This window comes from Saccostrea cucullata, unplaced genomic scaffold (genome assembly GCF_032062105.1).
Source record: "Saccostrea cucullata isolate Sc308-1 unplaced genomic scaffold, CSIRO_AGI_Scuc_v1 ctg2911, whole genome shotgun sequence".
Classification (NCBI taxonomy): domain Eukaryota; kingdom Metazoa; phylum Mollusca; class Bivalvia; order Ostreida; family Ostreidae; genus Saccostrea; species Saccostrea cuccullata.
Window position 1 is genome coordinate 27695 of NW_026934553.1, and position 21032 is coordinate 48726.

At 33.6% G+C, this 21032-nt stretch overlaps 2 protein-coding genes across 2 annotated transcripts; one reads left to right on the forward strand and one right to left on the reverse strand.

Moving 5' to 3' along the window:
- Positions 1-1662: 1662 nt before the first annotated feature.
- On the forward strand, positions 1663-5024 carry LOC134240985 (fibroleukin-like). The gene is made up of 6 exons (XM_062723082.1): positions 1663-1951; positions 2501-2646; positions 2805-2901; positions 3261-3428; positions 4603-4608; positions 4759-5024. The coding sequence occupies exons 1-6, from the start codon at positions 1663-1665 to the stop codon at positions 5022-5024; spliced, it is 972 nt and encodes a 323-aa protein (XP_062579066.1).
- A 3120-nt stretch (positions 5025-8144) lies between these two features.
- LOC134240986 (uncharacterized) lies at positions 8145-10509 on the reverse strand (the record flags this gene model as incomplete). Its single annotated transcript, XM_062723083.1, has 2 exons — positions 8145-8446; positions 10272-10509. Coding segments are annotated over 2 exons (540 nt in total), but the record flags the coding sequence as incomplete, so codon positions are not given.
- Positions 10510-21032: the final 10523 nt, after the last annotated feature.

Consider the following 21032-nt stretch of genomic DNA (forward strand, 5'->3'; position numbering starts at 1 on the left):
ACTTCCTAAAATATCCCTTTTCAGACACAATTAGATAAGGATGTATCCATTAATTATCATTATTCAATAAAAATTAATGCACAATAGCGTCACATAACTTCGCAGACTTTTGATGAGTTTTAACTAGCTAATTAGTATCGCCTTCTAGGAAAGGGGGGGGGTGTTAACAAACATAATGTGGCTTGAAAGAGGATTGAGAAAAATCATTGTATTTTTTATTTTCATTTTATTTTGTAAACTATCCTTTTTTCAGACACAAATAAGCATGTATCATGTAGACCATGATTTTTATTAGTCAGATTATATCCTATCAGTAGAAATCTGAAGTCCCTGTTTACCGCTTGTAAAATTTAAATCCATTGCCGATTTCAGTGTAAGTCTAACTGCATCAGGGATTCGCCGAGTATAATTATCTGAGCAGAATTAATTAAAATATGAGTCTAATACATTTTTTTTAATCTTACTCTAGCCAGACAGTTCATAATTATATGTTTTAAATTTCTTACAAAATAATTAATTAGTAAAAATCAGGCATCTGATATGAACCACATATGAATGCATACTTACGGCAAAAACGATCGTGTATCTGATTCAGCAATTGAAATGGGCAAAATTAAAATCGAAATTAAGTCAAGACAACCAGGGAATTAGTTTAAACATCTGTATAGTTAAATTACGAATATTTAAGTACAACAAACATTTTTTTTTTAAGTTGATTCTAAAATAATTCTCAAATGAAAATATGTATTATCAGTTCCGTAATGGGGAACTGATATATATTGTGTTACACAGTGTCCACAATCGCTGTCTTCAAAGATGCCGACATCGAGTTCAAGGTTCACGGTGCCCGTGTTTTGCGGGAAAAAACTCGTGGCCTGTACTGTACCTTTGATCACAAACACAACGAGTTGATCTAATTTATAGCAAATAAGTAATCAATGTAAACTCTGTCTAGTTGTTTTGAATTTTCACAGTTGAAAGCCCAGATGCATGTTACTTGATAATGGTGTTTCAAATAGTCAGACATAACCTCCGTCCTCTTTCACGGGCGCTATTGAGAGAAATAAACCAAAATGACAAAGCACGGTTCGAAAATCATTGGGGCGTGGTTTGCATAATTAACCAAAGAACGGTACGGTTCGTTTCTTGCACGGAATGGTACGCTTTGCGGACGGTACGGTACGCTTTGTGCACGGAACGGTTCGCTTTGTGCACGGTACGGTACGCTTTGTACACGGAACGGTTCGCTTTGTGGACGGTACGGTACGCTTTGTGAACGGAACGGTTCGCTTTGTTCACGGTACGGTACGCTTTGTGCACGGAACGGTACGGTTTGTTTCTGAGGTGTAGTAGCACGGTTTAGGGTCTGTAATAAAAAAACACTGAACAACATCATAACATAACAGGCATTAACTAAATTAAAAACAGCACACCTTTCATTTTTATATTTAAATTGCAATTTTAAAATAAGTGTTTATGACAATTCATATGAACTTTGATAAAATCGATACTTAAAACAGTGAAATATAGAATACGTAACAGTTAGCCAATCACATTGCAGACTGTGATTATGGTACGATATATATATTCTGCTGTTAAAAGACCATTTAGCAGAATTTTACAGATTCACGAGAACGCGGCAGTTTTTTGCGCAACAAAAAAATGAGCAATCAGTGGGTTATCACTTTAACTGTAGGCTTCTTAGCTTTATCTAAAGCTACTATTATTTCTCAGAAATATAAAGCGAAACTCGAACTTAATGATAAGAAGTCAAACTATGAACTTTTAGGGGAGCATAATGCTTATTCGTTAACTGAGTGCGCCGCGATATGTCAAAGGGAGTGCGTTTTCTTTGGATTCAACAGTCAAATGAAGAAATGTCGAACCCACAAGAAAGGTCTTACATCTGGACTGTCTGATGAGGCCGGTTGGAGATACTACTCGGATGATGGTATGTATATTGGTTATTTTTTTCTGTTTGCTTCTTTGTGTTTTAGGTCCATCTTGAGAGGACACAATTCTTTATCTTTTACATTTTTTTCGCCTTACAATCTGTTGAAGTTTGATACGATAGAAAGTGTTGGAAAACATGGTCATTGAATCAACCTAAGAATCTATGAATAGTTCGATTTCAGATACATTGCATCATGCATAAAATATATCATGATTTTACTACATTTTTCAAAATATCTCTCAGTGTCTAAATTGTGTGTCATCTTATCTACAAATGTATTCCTCTTTTACAATTCTTTCAATCAACAAAGTATTGAACATACTTGTATTTTATTTTGAAATACATTTAGACATGTCCTTAAGCAAAGATTTGTGTCAATTAGAAAACAAAAATGTTTTAGATAATGAGGAACAGTTTAACATAATAGCCATTATGCATGTTGTTAACATTTTAGCTTCAACAATTAACAATTATATATCATACAGGCATTATATATCTTCCTACTTCTTGTGCATATACATTGTATGACTCTGGTAATTTTTTTAGACTTTCCTAGCATGCCCCAAGATTGCAAGGATCTTCTAGAAAACGGACAAAACATCACAGGGGTATATGATATATACCCCTACGGTACACTAACAATACCGGTCAGTGTGTATTGCGATATGACCACAATGGGTGGGGGATGGACGGTAGGTCGTTTATTTTAGAATTAAAAGTACTTAATATAACTCACATTATGTTGGTTACTTTAAGGGTTGTTGGATTGTATTCTAGTTTATATTAAAACATGGATTCTATGAATGTTCGAAGAAATAAATTGAATTGTATTACATGTTAATTCTCAAAGGCAATTCAGAAACGCATAGACGGATCCGTGATCTTTGACAGGAACTGGATGGATTATAAGAATGGTTTTGGTTCACCAGAACAGAATGTCTGGATTGGTAAGTGTAAATTGATTTCAAATAAGAACGTTTTATTCCTTCAAAGTTTGGAGATAAAAAAGATTCTTGAGGCAAGTAAAAAATTATAATGCGTAATAAAGATCTAAATTTAAGACTAGGTAATGTGTGTTCTATGATATTCACATATCGTGCTTAATTGATATCTTAAATAATAAAAAAAAAAATAGAAAAGAGGAATATCATTTAGCGACATATTCTAATGAGACCAAATTTAGCGATATTGTCTACAGCTATGGAAAATAATTTGATTTTTGATTACGGTGGATTCATATAGATTTTTAAAACATTAATTGTATTCGATGAACTTTTCAGATAATTTCAAATATATCTTTATACAGGAAATGACGTAATCCATAAATTAACAAAAGAAAACACCTCATCCCTGTATGTGTCCATCACTCTCCAGAATGGTTCAACTCCGTATGAAATGTACGACCGATTTTCTGTCTCCGACGAAGCAGGAAAATATCAACTCTTTCTTGCAGGACCTGCCACGGGAACTTTAGGTAAGTGTATTCATGTTAAATTCTTAAAATTAGGTTCAAATTACGTATATCATTATAATAATACTTTTCTGTATTGACAGGTTATAAAGTTGTTGAAAAAAAAGTAAAAAGATGTGTTTTTTCTGATATTCTGTATACTTTTTTTGATTCCACGCTAATTAAACATGTTTAATATTTAAGCATATCACTTGCAGGTACCATTTACGTGTTCAGTAGAAAATGAATTTATTATTGTTAAGTAGATAAAATTTCTAATTATACATTTTATGTACAAGGAAAATTATCGTAATTTTTTTAAACAAACAAATCCAATAATTACATTTGTTCAACATTGTTTTTCAGCTTGGGTTTCCTGATAATTTTTGATAATTTACATTTCAACTAATACGGAAAAAGTTTAGACAGCACGATAGTCTGATTTTCAATGAATTACATTTTTTACTACTATGGAATAGGAAGTTTACAGTGCCTCATTAATCTTAAATGTCGAAAGGTTTACGAAAATTTGATGATAAAAAAATTTCTGATCGGATAAATATTCAAATTAAAAAAGCCTAAAATCCAAATTTTAAAGACCTAAACTCGTTTCACATTTCCATTTATTTAAAGGAAATCTACCATCCTAAAACATTCACAGATACACAATATCTTATCTCGTAATTAATGATTTACTTAGTATTGCATGTTATACATGTTTAAAGGCACGGTCTCGGACAAATATTAAAATATCATTTTTTCATATTTTCTAAAATTTCAAATGACCTTTAACCCCCCCCCCCCAATAATACCATGCTTAAAAAATGTAACACGTCTGTTGTTTATTGTTACACTAGAAGGATGCTATGTGAATTGTGTAGTGTTTTGTTGTCTTGTATTATTTTTACCTCTCCGTAAAGGAAACAACACGTTAAACAATGTATTTCAGACGTACTTCAGTATTAAGATTAATGTGATGTAAATTAATAATCATTATCTCTGTTATATATTTTATCTAATTCTGCAGATGCCAGTATGATAGACACCAGGGATTCTACGGCTGAACTAAATAAATATTATCGCTCTACCCAGCACCTAAAGCCGTCTATCTTAGAAGTACCTCAGTATTATTATTGACAATAAGATTAAAAATATATAAATCAATTAACTTTGTGATTCTTTTTGTTTGATTTTACAGGGGACAGTATGTTAAATACAGGTTTTATTTTACCACGATCTGTCTGGGATGTTCTTCTCCACCCAGACAGAGATCACGACGAGTATAGTGGATATAACTCTACTGATCTATTTTAAACAAGTGTCCATGTAATATATTCCTTTGTTACTTCTACAGGTGACTCTATGTTAGACACTATTTACCCCAATAACTTCGATCTTTCTGGGATGTCCTTCACCACCCATGACAGGGATAACGACAGATATAATAATGGTATCTGTGCTGCTCGCAGTGACCGTAGAGGAGGCTGGTGGTTTAACAAATGTAGCCACGCCTTCCTTAACGGTCAATGGTCCCCGGGGGAGTGGCGCTGGCCATGGTATCCCACAGTACAGAGTGGGACATCAGTGAAGGCGACCACCATGATGATCAGACGGAACTAGGTTAAACATCATTACATCTTAATAACAAGTTCTTTTTACTTTTGTATTACTCTGAAAATTTTAGTTATAAAAGTTGTTTTTTAAAAGAAAAAAATATGCTATCATACATTTATCTGTGAAGTATTAATTTAATTTCTTTAACAGACAAAGGATCATCAATGGATTATGGAAACCCTCAAGAGACGATTTTAAATTGATTTTTATCGCTGAGATTTTTTTTTATATTTAACATCAAGTAACAAACAGTAAAAGAAGGGGGTTGAACTGCTCTGTAAAGCGATACTGAATGTATTCAGTAAAAGATGTACTTTATATGTGTTGTAATAAATTTGAAATTAGGAATATTTCGTTGTTTTTTTTTTCCAAACACTGAAAAAAGGAGATAACTGGGCGGAGAATTAGGACGAAGATTACTTTTTTGTTAAACCTATTACAGTGGAACCTGTTTAATCCAACACATGCAATACTCTTTACTGTGATTTCAGCCAATGTCATCTATACTTATCTCAATGATCTTTACACTCTGCAATACTACACCTTGTTTATTCCAACACATTTATATTTAATCTGTTCCCTGACCTTGTGGGATAAGACAAGTTTCATTGTAATAAAGATGTTAAGATATATTTTTTTTAAAATCATAGGTATATTTGATAATCATGTTTTGTGGTACAATACATCTAAGATTATACTTCTTTAAAAACATATCCCTATCTTATTTATCCATGCAGTATTTTTAATGAATCTGCATTTAAGTATCCATTTATCTACTTGAAACCGCTTAAACTGAAATTATTGTTAATTTTAATATCATGGAGAAAATAAGCTAAAATATTGAAGTGAGGCGTACTGAATATTTCTTTCCACAAATCTAATTATACCATAAATATATTTAGATAGCTTGAATTTTAGGTGTGGCAAGAAACCCAATGATACTAGATTCTCAATGATACTAGATTATGAGCTTAAAGTAAAAAAAAAATCACATTTTCTGAATATCAATATCTTCTATTGCTACAGATAATCATTAAAAAATAGATCTTTCTGTTCTTGAATGCAAAATATACGTTATAGTAGACTTATATAGATACTTTAATTTTTTATTGTTTTTTTTTTTTAATTCAAAACACCAGATCGGGGATTAAAAGGTTACATGAGAAATATGCGTTTTATTTTGACTTCACAAACATTAAAAGCAAAATTTGAAATCATTTTAATTCATTAATATTTTGGTTAAATGTAATTCAAGTAAGTTAAAAAAAGAAATCAAATTGCAAAACAAGACAAGGAGTTAGAATTAAATAAGCACTGATTCATTATTTTTGAAAGATGTTTCATATATCTGCAACTGCCTTTGCAAATAAAACTTAGCAAGCTAACATTAATTAATATGTTTGAAAATAGTTTTGCAATTATGAGACTACATCTTTTGAAATAAAATGATTCAGTATGTGTGACAAGTCATTCTCTATTATGCAATGTGTTAACTATGGTTTATATACTAGTATATCCAAAAATTTGATAGACTTCAACTTGAAATTTGTTATTAAATCAATAGGAAAAATTTTAGGAGCTAATGATAAAAATTCAAGATAAGTTTGTGAAACAAAGAGGCTTATGATTAATATTGTCGTTTGCAGGTCAAACACCACGGTCAATATAAACTAGGATTGGTACCAATAGAAAAGCTCCTCACAATGAGTCTACCTTCAAGAACTAAAAATCCTAAAAGCAGCAACAGTTCAGTAATTATGACCAAAGTTAGAGATTTTCAAAAATGGGTCAAACTGGACAAGGTCAAGGAATCAATATAAATAATACCCAAAAGAATTTCATAAAGAATACATAGGTGAAATATAAAAGTCACGGAGGAAACCTTTCAAAAGTTATCACCAAAGTTTTTTTCAAAAGAAGGTCAAAGTCTGATGTCCAAATAAAAGGATAAAAAATATGAAAAAGAAAATATTGGTATTCAAGAGAAGCTCTTACCACAAGAAATAAACCGGTAAAATAGTAAGTCCCTAGCACTAAATATTCAGTAAATACGTCAAAAGCTAACGTTTTTGAAAAGTAGGTCAAATCCATAAGATCAAGGTCATTACTGTTTATACTCAAGAGAAGGTCTCATCAAAATATCATCGTGAAAAGTATGATATCACTTGATTTCACCGTGTAGTAGCTACGGCTAAGAATAAAATTTTGAAAATTTCTTTGAAAGTGAGTCAGACATATAGGTCAAAGTCAAAAATACTTTAACCCTAGGAAATTTTTTTACACGTTGAATACATCAGTGAAATATTAAAGCCATGGTTGGTTCATATGACCAAGGTACAAATTTAAAATTCCAAATTGACCGTCAAAATAAAGAAAAAACATGTGAAATATGAAATTCATAGCTCAAACCAATTAAAGGCTCATTTAACCAAGGTTTAAATTCTCATATGAAAGTCAAAATAAAGGAGAAAAAATAAACCCATGAATAGGTCCTTTCATATCATATACACCTGTGGAATATGAAATCCATAGCTCAAACCAATTAAATTAAAATCAGGAAAAAAAAATAACAAACAAACAGACAACTGGACCGACCGTCCTAGGAAAATATATTTGCCTCTTGTTCTTTGGATTAAGGATAGAAATTTTAAAAACAACACTTTGAGCTAAAATGTTTGTATGTATGGTGAGAGGAGATCCCAGTCAGTTTCCTTGGGAAAATAACGAAACAATATTATCCACTGTCTGTCTTTGTGTACATGCTATTCATAGTTTATTTAAAACATGAGGATAAACCTAGATCTCTTCCGAGGAGACGAATATACAATCGGAGAAAAGATTTAGATCTCTTCCGAGGAGACGAATATACAATCCGAGGATAAATTTAGATGACTTCTGAGGAGAGGAATGTACGATCGGTAGATAAATCTAGATAACTTCCGAGGAGACGAATATACGATCCGAGGATAAATCTAGATGACTTCCGAGGAGAGGAATATACGATCCGACGTTAACTTAAGAATACTCCATTTAATGATTTAGAACTTTATTTACCATGCTTAATGAAATTATATAACAAAAGATAATGGTTGCAAATGTTTATTTTAATTAAAAGAGAATGAATCATTATGTAACAGAACACTCTTCATGCTCCAAATAAAATGGAGAATCCTCACAAATAAAGGGAAGTTTTAGTCTGTCTTCTCCTGTATAGTACGTGTAGTTTCTCTCAGTCACCCAGCGCCACCTGCCGTCGTTATGATAAGTCAAAAGGAGGCCAAAGATTGGGTCAACTGCTGTCTCGCCCTCATCGTTAGGATTCCAGTTCTGATACGTCACTGGTGTCCAATTACCAAAAATGAGTCTTTCATTGTCGTCAAATGTCAAAACATTGGCACGAAATGCAAATGAACCGTTGAGATCAACTTCTGCAGAAAAGGACAAGATAAAAATTAAAAATTAAATCATCTTCAAATTTGAAACACCGACGATACAATATGAGTTGTTGCTTTACATCCTGAATGCTCTAAAAATTATAAAATTTGATCCGCTGTATCCTAATTCAGTAGACATTTGAAGGGAAAGTATTCTCTTTTTTGCGTCGTGGTATATGAAACAATAGAATATTTTCTAACGAGCATAAGCAAACTTAGGCCAAACTTTATTTCAATTTGAATAACATAGGAATATAATGTTTATGGGTGAAATTAGAAATGAACAATTTTGATACACTGCAGAAATATATTTTCCAGATCTAATGTGCAGTTTTTTTTTTCAAAGTTTAGAATCAGATTTGTAGAAAGAAAAAAAAAATCTAAGAAACTTTTTTATCAAAAGTGCTAAAATATAATCTACATATTTCTTGATTAAAGAGTATCAATTTTTTAATCAATTGCATTGTAGAGAAATTTGACAAAAATATTTTTGTTATTGTATGCATTTGATAAAAATGAAAGCATGTTATGAATTAATTGTTTCCGTATATACCCAGGTGTATGGGGTTTGCGTATTATTATGTATTGAGACTATGCATATCGACTGTATTGAGACTATACATATCGACTGTATTGAGACTATACATATGGACTGTATTGAGACTAGACTTGGGTTTACGTCTTAAATCCTTCCAAGAAACAACAGCATGCAAATACAAGATGTGTTTGTGAAACACTGATGCCCTAGTATGGCAACATAGCGAAGGTTAAGGTTTCTCAAATGCAGATCACATATATTGGTACATAAAGTAAGGCCTTTCCAAAAAAATACAAATATGACATAGAAAACCCATTGCACCACCTGTTCAAAGGTTACGGCCAAGGTAAGCGTTTTTAAAGGTATGATAAACTCCGATTTGTTTGTAAAAAGTAGGTCAAAAACCAAGGTCAAAGTCAAAGTGTTAAAAGTGTTGAAATCCAATGAAAGGTCTCACAATGACTACATAAGTGAAGTTTGAAAGACTTAAATCTTACAATTCAAATGTTATGGTCAGGTAAAGTTTTCTTATTAATGCGTAATTATGAAGGTCAAAAGGTTTAAATTGTTGGTTTCAATAGAGAGCTCCTGTCACGAAAACTTGATATTTAAAATATGGTATTCCTAGTATCTACCATTGAAAAATCAGAGCCAAAGTAAAAGTTAGATTTTTTGTGTAAAAATGTGTCAAACTTCAAGGTCAAGGTCAAAGGTTCAAGAATTTTAATATCAAATGAAAGTTCTTGTCACAAGGATAAATTAGGTGAAATATGAAAGCCCTAGGCCTTACCGTTCAAAAGTTATGGCCAAGGTTAAAGTTTTTTCACAAGTACTAAAATCTCCAAGGTCAAAATTGTTGTGTCCAATGAAAGGTCTCTTAACAAAAATATATATGTGAATTATATGTAAATTATAACAACCCTGGTATCCAATGTTCAAATGATATGGCCAAAGTAAAAGTTTGGATTTTTATGTAAAACTGGGTCAAACTCCTAGGTCAAGGTCAAAATGTCAAGTTAAGTGGTACCCTAGGAAAGGTCTTTTCACAAAAAATACACATGTGAAATATGATAGTCATAGCTCCACTAAATCAAAAGCTATGGGCAGTATTAGACAGACAGAGGGATGGACACGACAAACACTCTAAATCCCCGAAACGTTGTTCACGCGGGCATAAAAATGTTTTAATTACCACATTGTAAAGGGTCAAGTTATCTGATAAGTAGATTGTTTAAATACCCGGATGGAAACAATTAACCATAAAATGTATTGTTTCATTACCCGGATGTATGCGGTTTATACCTAAAAACCTCCCATATCCATCCCCATACCAGACAAAAAGCTCTTCACCCGGCTCTATATCGCGTGACGTCATATAGAAGATGATGCCCTCGCACGTGATAGGAACGACATTTTCCTGTTGATATTTGGCGGGAGAATTAACGAATCGTAGCCAATGACTACAGGCCGGATCTTCTGCATCTATGCTGTAAGTACCTTCGGTCCCCTGTTTATCTACCTTTGAAAACAATAAGATCCTAATGCTTAAGAATGAATTTTAGTTCAGAATATGTTATACATTTTATACTTGATGACAATCAGATCCATGTTGATCAAAATAACTATGAGGTACACAGCTAGGTTAAGGCCGCCCATAGGAAATAAGCCTTAAAATATTCCGAAAAATCAATATAATGTTGATTTTTTTTTTATTAGCATGAGTTTCAATTTAATAGGAACTATACTTATGCATATATATGTATGGGGTCTTAACTGACTTCGGCCAACGCGACGTAACGTACATCAGCTGTTTGTCACGTGACATGTTTAGAATTAGAAAAAATATGTACGGATACAAAGATCGTAAAAGTTCAACAATATACAGATAATTTTTCACTATGAAATTGATTGTGTTTTCTTTAAGACAAATTTCTTAACCCAAAAAGTGCTGGGAGCAACTTCTCTTTGCCTGGGAAATATATAAAATTTAGCCGACTTTTGATAAACTATATGCATTTCACTCTATGCATTGAAGAAATGTAAAACTACGGAAAAACTCAACAGCGCACAACTTGCTCCCAGCACTTTTCAAAATAGTAGGGACAATAGCTACATGTGTATAAAATATCATAATTTATAATCAAGCGGAGATCATTGAACTTTTGAGATTTTTGAGGGGTTGCACATGTGATTGTAGTACGTTTCTGTACAAAAGTGCTTGACTGCAGCTTTATAAGAGACCTAATAGTTAACAATTAAATAAGACTGTGAACTATTGATAAATGCATTCAAAATATGAATCAATTAAAGTCAAATCACGTTTATTTAGATTTAATTTTCATATTTCCAGTTCAACTAATGGCTTTATCTGCGTCTCAAGTACAGAGAAACTGCGTGTGAAACTAGCCTATGACGTCATATCTGTTAGTACAGCGAGATCAAGTTGGCTTTGATTTTACATTCGAATAGTGTTGTAATGACAAGATAAGTTACACATTGATTAATATTTACAATTTTCATGAGAAATCAAAGTATGTAAGAGTATATGAAAAATTAAATTATCATTTATTTGCCGAGATTCATTTGTACAATTTCACCGTGACGTCATAATCGAATTCCCGACGCTCTGCATACACTGATCTACCTTGGGTAACCCTTAACCTAATTGCGTAATGAATCTTTAGGGATTAAAAGAATCTGAAAAATAAAGCGTTGTGAGAGTGTTACATTAGCAATACTAGTCCCCTACCCTGTAATCTGGTTTCCTCTAAAATTGAAAATTTTATCAGAAATCATTGAAGTGAATCAAAAATAAAAAATTATCTATAACTCATCAAAGTCAAGCAACATACACAGAAGCTAGTAAGACGGATAAACAGGCGGACAGGAATGGACGAAAGTAGGGGAAATTTTTAATCCATCTGGTTTCAACGACAGGGAACTAGAAATATGTAACTAAAATATGCAACTGCGATTCGTTTTCATTTTGTTTGATTCGTTTTATAATTTTATCTGGCAGGAATAAAAATCCTCCTTCTGGTCTACAGTGTGAATAGAAATCATCCTTCTTGTCTACAGTGTGAATAAAAACCCTCCTTCTTGTCTACAGTGTGAATAAAAGTCCTCCTTCTTGTCTACAGTGTGAATAAAAATCCTCCTTCTTGTCTACAGTGTGAATAAAAACCCTCCTTCTTGTCTACAGTATGAATAATAAACCTCCTTCTTGTCTACAGTGTGAATAATAATCCTCCTTCTTGTCTACAGTATGAATAATAAACCTCCTTCTTGTCTACAGTGTGAATAATAATCCTCCTTCTTGTCTACAGTGTGAATAGAAATCCTCCTTCTTGTCTACAGTATGAATAATAAACCTCCTTCTTGTCTACAGTGTGAATAGAAATCATCCTTCTTGTCTACAGTGTGAATAAAAACCCTCCTTCTTGTCTACAGTGTCAATAAAAACCCTCCCTCTTGTCTACAGTGTAAATAAAAATCCTCCTTCTGGTCTACAGTGTGAATAGAAATCCTCCTTCTTGTCTACAGTGTGAATAAAAATCCTCCTTCTACTCTATAGTATGAATAAAGATCCTCCTTCTTGTCTACCGTGTGAATAAAAATCCTCCTTCTTGTCTACAGTGTGAATAAGTCCCTCATAAACACCAAAGATCGTGAACTTCGGAACAAAGGTCTCCGCCAATGCGCCCATCCCCGTTCCCGGAAGTGACAAAGATTTAATAGCGAATCCCGGAGGCGTGGACAGATTAGCTCTCCGGTGTGGCAGGAAACCTAGAGGAATCTTACATATACAAGATAATGTCAAGGACACGAAAAAGAGATCAAGGACACATGATTTTTATACCCGCACTTTCTAAAGAAAGTTCGGGTATATTGTTGTTACTCATGTCCGTCCGTCCGTCCGTCTGTCACACTTTTCTTCCCTGAACTCCTCCTACATTTTTCACAGTAGCTAAATCGTCCTTTGGGAGATGGTTGGGGGTGTCATGTAGATGTGCAGTAAGGTTTCGGAATTTTGATTTTGCCCCGGGGGATCAAATGGGGGTCGAAAAATGACGTTTTTTATGCAAAAAGCCCCATCTTCCCTGAACTCCATCTACATTTTACTCAGCAGTCTAATCATCTTTTGAGAGATGGTTGGTGGTGTCATGTAGATGTGCAGTAAGGTTTCGGAATTTTGATTTTGCCCCTGGGGATCAAATGGGGGTCGAAAAATGACGTTTTTTATGCAAAGAGCCCCATCTTCCCTGAACTCCTTCTACATTTTACTCAGCAACCTAATCATCTTTTGAGAGATGGTTGGTGGTGTCATGTAGATGTGCAGTAAGGTTTCGGGATTTTGATTTTGCCCCAGGGGATCAAATGGGGGTCGAAAAATGATGTTTTTTTTATACAAAAAGCCCCTTCTTCCCTGAACTCCTTCTACATTTTACTCAGCAGCCTAATCATCTTTTGAGAGATGGTTGGTGGTGTCATGTAGATGTGCAGTAAGGTTTTGGAATTTTTATTTTGCCCCGGGGGATCAAATGGGGGTCGAAAAATGACGTTTTTTATGCAAAAAGCCCCATCTTCCCTGAACTCCTTCTACATTTTACTCAGCAGCCTAATCATCTTTTGAGAGATGGTTGGTGGTGTCATGTAGATGTGCAGTAAGGTTTTGGAATTTTGATTTTGCCCCAGGGGATCAAATGGGGGTCGAAAAATGATGTTTTTTTATACAAAAAGCCCCTTCTTCCCTGAACTCCTTCTACATTTTACTCAGCAGCCTAATCATCTTTTGAGAGATGGTTGGTGGTGTCATGTAGAGGTGCAGTAAGGTTTCGGAATTTTGATTTTGCCCCAGGGGATCAAATGGGGGTCGAAAAATGATGTTTTTTTTATACAAAAAGCCCCTTCTTCCCTGAACTCCTTCTACATTTTACTCAGCAGCCTAATCATCTTTTGAGAGATGGTTGGTGGTGTCATGTAGATGTGCAGTAAGGTTTTGGAATTTTGATTTTTCCCCAGGGGATCAAATGAGGGTCGAAAAATGACGTTTTTTATGCTAAAAGCCCCATCTTCCCTGAACTCCTTCTACATTTTTCTCAGCAGCCTAATCATCTATTGGGAGATGGTTGATGGTGTCATGTAGATGTGCGGTAAGGTTTCGGAATTTTGATTTTGCCCCTGGGGGTCAAATGGGGGTAGAAAAATGACGTTTTTTTTGTAAAATGCAACGTCTTCCCTGAACTCCTCTTACATTTGAATAAGTAGCTTAATCATCTTTTAAGAGATGTTTGGTGGTGTCATGTAGATGTGCAGTAAGGTTTCGGAATTTTGATTTTGCCCCGGGGGGTCAAATGAGGGTAAAAAATTGATGTTTTTTATGCAAAAAGCCCCGTCTTCCCTAAACTCCTCTTACATTTTACTCAGTAGCCTAATCATCTTTTAAGAGATGGTTGGTGGTGTCATGTAGATGTGCAGTAAGGTTTCGGAATTTTCATTTTGCCCGGGGAGTGGGGGGGGTGGGATCAAATCGGGGTAGAATTTTTTTTTTTTTTTTTTTTTTAACATATATTTGACATGTTTAATCACCATGCTTTCAAGAACTTCCCTAATATCTTATGCTGCAATAGCTTTAAACCATGATCATTTAGAAAATGATTGGTTTGTTTTGTGTATGTGTAAAATGGTTTCAAAATTTGAGTTTTCATATGGATGGCAAAAAGGGGCTGGAAAAATATGGCCCCTCCCTAACCCTGGGGGTCATGATTTGTACAAACTTGAATCTACACCTCTTGAGAATATTTTAAAGAGGAGGGAGGTCAAGGTCACAGGAATGTGCAAGATGAAGTTTTTGATGCAGCTGAATAGCTCTCACTAATACATATCAGCATATTATGTTTGATAAATATATCTTGAATGATCTAATGAAACTGAGCTTAACACTTTGTTTTAAGAAAAGAGAGGTCAAAGGAAAGGTTGTGGTCAAAATGTTGTTCTAGCTGAAAAGTTTACATCAGTGTGAATTTACTATTAGCATATGAAGTTTGATAAAAATATAATTAATGGTTTATTTAAAACTTAGATAAACACACATTTTAAAAAGTGAGGTCAAGGTCAAAAGAAAATTCAAGGTCAAAATAAGTTAATGCAATAATAGCTCTCATCAGTATGTATTAGCATATGAAGTTTGATAAATATATCTTGAACTGTTTATTCAAAACTGATCTTGTCTAAGACATTAATTTTAGAAAAGTGAGGTCAAGATCACAGGAAATGTCAAGGTAAAAAAGAGTGAAGCATTGTAAAGCTTTAACTGCTTACATCAGTACGTATCATCATGTGAAGTTTCATTACACAACTTGAATCATTATGGTTTCTTTAAAATAAAGCTAAACACTAATTTTAAGAAAAGTTAAGTGAAGGTCAAAGGAAAGTAAAGGTAAAAAAATATTGCCGCAGTTGGATAGTTTACATCAGTATGCATCAACATATGAACTTTGATAAAAATATCTAGAAAGTTTCTTTGAGCCCAATGGAAAGACAGATGGAAGGGTGGAGGAAGGACATGACAAAAACTATGCACGTACATGTATTCCTAATCATGGTGTACGTGGCATAAAAAACTTGAATCTACATTATATGAGGATGTTTCCATCTATCAAGATTATACATGCAAATTCAAAGAATTGTGGTCCTCTGCTTTCTGTGTTTAAGTGAATGGGATGCCATAATTTATGGCAGATTGTGTATCAAATATGCACCCCTATCATATGTCACTTTATGAAAATTAGGTCAAAGGGGGGAAATCATCGCAAACTCGAAATATTTTGTTGCAGGTAAAGTACATGTCAAATATGAAAGACCCGTCTCTTTTCAATCAAAAGTTATATATATATATATATATATATATATATATATATATATATATATATATATATATATATATATATATATATATATATATATATATATATATATATTATATAAATATATAATATAATATTTTTGAAAAGTAGGTTAAACTTCTAGGTCAAGATCACAGAGTCAAAAGTCATGATATATTTAGAAAAGTCCTTTCAAATGTAATATACATGTATAATTTAAATGCCATATATCTTTTCTCATTCAAAATGATTACTTTAAAATGTTATTTTTTTGAAAGTAGGTAAAATTTTAAGGTCAAGGTCTCACTTGCATTAAAAAATCATAGTACATTTAGAAAGTTTTGTGATAATGTACATGTGAAATATGAAAGCCCTATCTCTTATTATTCAAAAGTTATGACCAAGGTTAAACTTATTGTGACAGATGCACATTATAACTGTCAAAGATGGCCAGACTGACAGACAAATAAGATTTAATGTTCCCTCCCTTTCCCCCAAAACGGGGGACAATGATGCCCTTGCTGTTCTTGAGAAGAAGATTTATGATGGAAAAAATCCCCTGCATATTTCTTAACGCAAATCAATATTGTATTTTTATGTCATTTAATTGTTTGTTTGTTGTTAAACATCTCTCTCAGGAATTTTTCACTCAAATGGAGACACCACCACTTGAAAAATAATGAGGACAAGTCAGATTTGAGGTCAGCATTCATTTTAGGAGTTTTCAACCATTAAGACGTAAAGAGACAGGAACTCGATCCTTCCCCTCACCCCATCCCAGACCCCTGTTTATTCATGACATGTATGCAAACTACTGCTTGTTTTACATTTTAAAAAAATATGTTAATAGCCTATATACAAATACTTTAATGTGGTCCATCTCTTTGAATGATTTTCATTCCTAATTCTAGGAGGATAGGTTGATGAATGAAATGTCAAGCAATCTTATCATTGATGCACTTTTATTTAATTTAATGCAGTCATATTGTGAACATTTCCAGTTAGAATCATTAGGAGAGTGGGGATGACCTCCAGGGGGTTCAAAACCTTTATACCATTAAATTTACATAACATAATAACACAAAAAGCGCAAAATTATGTATGGTCAAATGGAAAAAGTTTCCTACTATTTAGGAGTCACATGATCATTTGCCATTACTGTTTACAGGGACTGGAAGTGTATCTTGAGATCCCCCCACCCCGAATTTGCAGGACTGTAATATAAAAAAAAGACTTTGGATGCCCTCCGCCCTAGAAAACAGACACCACCATAACTTCTCCTTTTATTTGCTTCTCAGGAAATTCTGGTCTGGAAATCCCCCCTCCCTCCCAGAAAAAAAAAAAATCTGTATCTTGTAACTGAATGTAACATCGATAACGGCCGATAACTCTTTAGAATGTGAAATTCGTCTTATTGCAGCATCGGATGACCTTTGATCCTTTAAACTTTAACCTAACCAGTTGCATTTCAGACTATTTTACCCAAATCTATACCAAAACGTGTACTTACCGACTGCCATAGCTCCAACTTCATGAAATATAATCCAATTAAAACACAAAATAATTCCTACTGACATACATGCAATGATGTGTACACAACACTAGGCCTAGTACTGCACGTGCAGTGCTATCTAAAAATGATAATGGTAAAACTAGTACTTAAGTTAGGTACGTGACGCAAGCCCAATGTGATGCAGGTCTTCAGATACATTTACAGTATAAGAACAAATTTAAAATTATTATTTACAAAAGATGTTTTATCTTAACTTTGCCATCTAGGCCTATTTCCAAAAACAGGAAAATAGGGTGTGTTTGTGTGTGTTGATGGGAGAGGGGTGGGGGTTGACTAAATTGATTGGGTATACATGATATATGGCAGCTTTCAAGGTGTTTCTGCCTAATCAAATATATAAAAGTTTGTACATTTTGAAAAAAAAATCATCAAAAACGCTTTACACTAATTTGAATAATATTTGTTGTAGATCTATATGAGATAATAGATTTAAAAAGTTCCAATTATGGGCCAAAAATTTATACCCCCCCCCCCTTGTTTCAAACCTAATTTACATCATTAATTGAATTCTGTTGTTTAATTTCAGACTGGTAATGAATTACGAATATGAAATACATGTACCTATAAGATCGAGGCCCATGGGTCACATGTTCACTTGAGAATATTATGCTCAATTTGATGAATACATGGAGGCCCTATTATGTAAATCATTGAATTATATTGACTTTTTCCTTGGTAAAGCCCAATTTTAGAGGAGTGTGCATTTAGAGGCAAACACCTTAGTGCGGGTATTACTGTCTCATGACAGCATCTAGTTTTGTATAATCTTAACACCTTCCTTGATCAAGTTACAGTGGCTGGAACGTTATTGTTGACAACTTACACGAACGATCACGTTACACGCACGATTCCGCACGATTAACGCACGATTCAACCTGATACACGAACGATCCTTCACGTTCACGATTCTACACGTTACACGATCTTACACGATTACTAACGCAAACGCACGATCCCTCACGCATAATAGTTCAAATTATTTAGGAATCGATATTTCGAAAACGAAATACAGCTTTATATTGATTTTAGATTCAAAGAATTATCAATAAATATATTATATCATCACCTTTGAAAAAAAAAACCCAACAGATATGGGTATTTTTGGTACTTAATACATGTAAGATTTTTTTTTTTGTTATTCTTTTAGATAGTGCATATTATTTAGATAATTCTCCGACATAAGAAAACGGATTTTTTTGTTCTATCAGAAGATTGTAGTAGGTAGACCGAAAAATTTGATTGAATTGGATTACATAATATGTAGAATGGGGGATACGATTGGGGAAAAATGGCAGCATGGAATGACTAAACTTAAAAGTTATATCTATATGTTTTTATTACTCCAACATGTTTATGAATCTCTTAAACATGAAAAACGACATTGCAAATTATTGTTCTACTTTAAAAATTCATTAAAAGTAAGTTTCAGAGATAAAGACTGTTAAAACCTCCCCCCCCCCCCCCCCCCCCCCCCCCCCGAAAATCATGTGCGTGACGCGCATGTACATTCGCCGACTAAACTTTTATGTAAGCTTTGAAAAATATTTATTTATTTGTAAAAAAAAATTCTTTTTAATTATTTGTAAATTAAAAAAAAATCTTGCTTCAATTAGCAGCAAACAAGAATGAACTTCAGAAAAATATAGTAAAACATCTTAGTACGGTTTATCACAATAAGTCACGCTATTTGACGAGAACACAATATTGTACGACTTACTATATTGCTTGTTTACAAGCGATAGTTAGTTCGTTCCGCATTCAATTATGTAAACTGCGCTTCATTCCTTTTATTTGGATTGAAAAATAAGATATAAACGAAATACTGTTTCACAGATAACATTCCGATAAAAACTTACAAAACGGAATTTACACGTTTCTAAACGCACGTTCATGCACGATTAAAACCGCAAACGATTGAGTCTGTTGCACGCACGATCTCGCACGTTACACGAACGATCACGCACGATGTACGAACGATTCTACTCGACTGGTTTGTCAACAATAACGTTCCAGCCACTGTAACTACTAGTATAGAAATTAGATAACCGCAAGGTCAGTGAAATTATTCTATATTTGCTTTGCTCATACTTCGCATTGTTATATGGATCTTGAAAACTGTTCGTTTTCTCCATAAGTTTCACTGAATGGAAACTAAATGGTAGAGGTGTATCACTAAGGATGCTCTAAACACTGAACACTAAAGAGTTCTGTATGCAACCTCTCAGTGTATTTTTGTGTTATCTATTGATAAATTGCCTGCGTAACGAGACCAAGTGTAACGAGTGCGCATGACTTGGCGCAGCTTATTTATTTCGTGCAGTCATCATTGCAACAGTACACCTTAGCCAGTTTTTTTCGAGTTTATCACAAATAAACATTATTTAACAACCCTTACTGGTCTAAAAGGTGATTTTAATGATATTAATTAGAAAAAAATGCTGAATTGGCTTTAAACCAAGGGATCGCTTAACAAAAGAATGTCAGGTCATCGATTTCAAATAAATCATGGTGTTCAACAGCTTTTATATAAACATTTTAATTCACCTGATCATTCTATTTTATCAATGAAAGTTAGAATTCTGGAAAAGATTTATCACCACACAAATAGTCCGTCGTTGAGTACACCTTTCCGTAGACAACGTTAAGAAGTTTGGATTAGGAAACTAGGGACAGCCTTTCCCTATGGATGTAATGACAATGTTGATAGTGTTGGAAATCTTTCAAGCCCGCAGTGTAATAATATAAATGTGATGGGACTTTTTAACAATACTCAGAGACGTAAGCGTAGTCATGGACATCGTTCGTACAATAAACCTGCAATACACGACGTCTCTTTTGATTCATTACTACCTTATGTAAATCAACAGTTAGGTCTACATCATATTCGAACAAAACTTTACTGTCCCATTGATACTTTTAATTAGTCTTCTTGAAAAGACCAAGGAACATCCAATTTTAGATTCCTCGACACCTGAATATAGGCTCGGTTCTGTGATTATGGATATTGCATATCATAGGCTTTTTAAACCCGCACGTTTCACGGAAGAAAATGCAGCTAAAACAATCCGTCTTTTCCTTAAACTTCAATATGCCAATAAAGGAATTGACGCGGTTAATATAAGTAATATTCTTAATCACAAGAGGGTCCAGTCTTGTATTCCACCATATTTCAAGTTAAAAACTACACCTTGTATTTCCTACAAATATACATCGACCATTGCTTCCAAGCTTTTCAATTACAAAAACACTTTACATGGCCTGGATATCGACTATCTGAAAAATAATCCCCCTTAGTGTTCATGTTCTTCTTCGCCCTATGACTATAGTCCTACTGGACTCGTTATAACAGATGACGTAAAAATAGTTCGTAATGAGGACCTTAGATCACTTATTTTAAAAGGTCCTAAATATAGGGAACCCCGATCCTTCAACTGGCGTCGGAATTTCATAAATATTATGGATTCTTTTGGAAATTACGCCAGACGATGGGTCAGATATGAAAAAGAATACATTGACACCTTGTCAGAATGGATAAAATGTATCAGATCCATGTTAAAGCCACGTATTAAAAGATTGAGGGGCAAA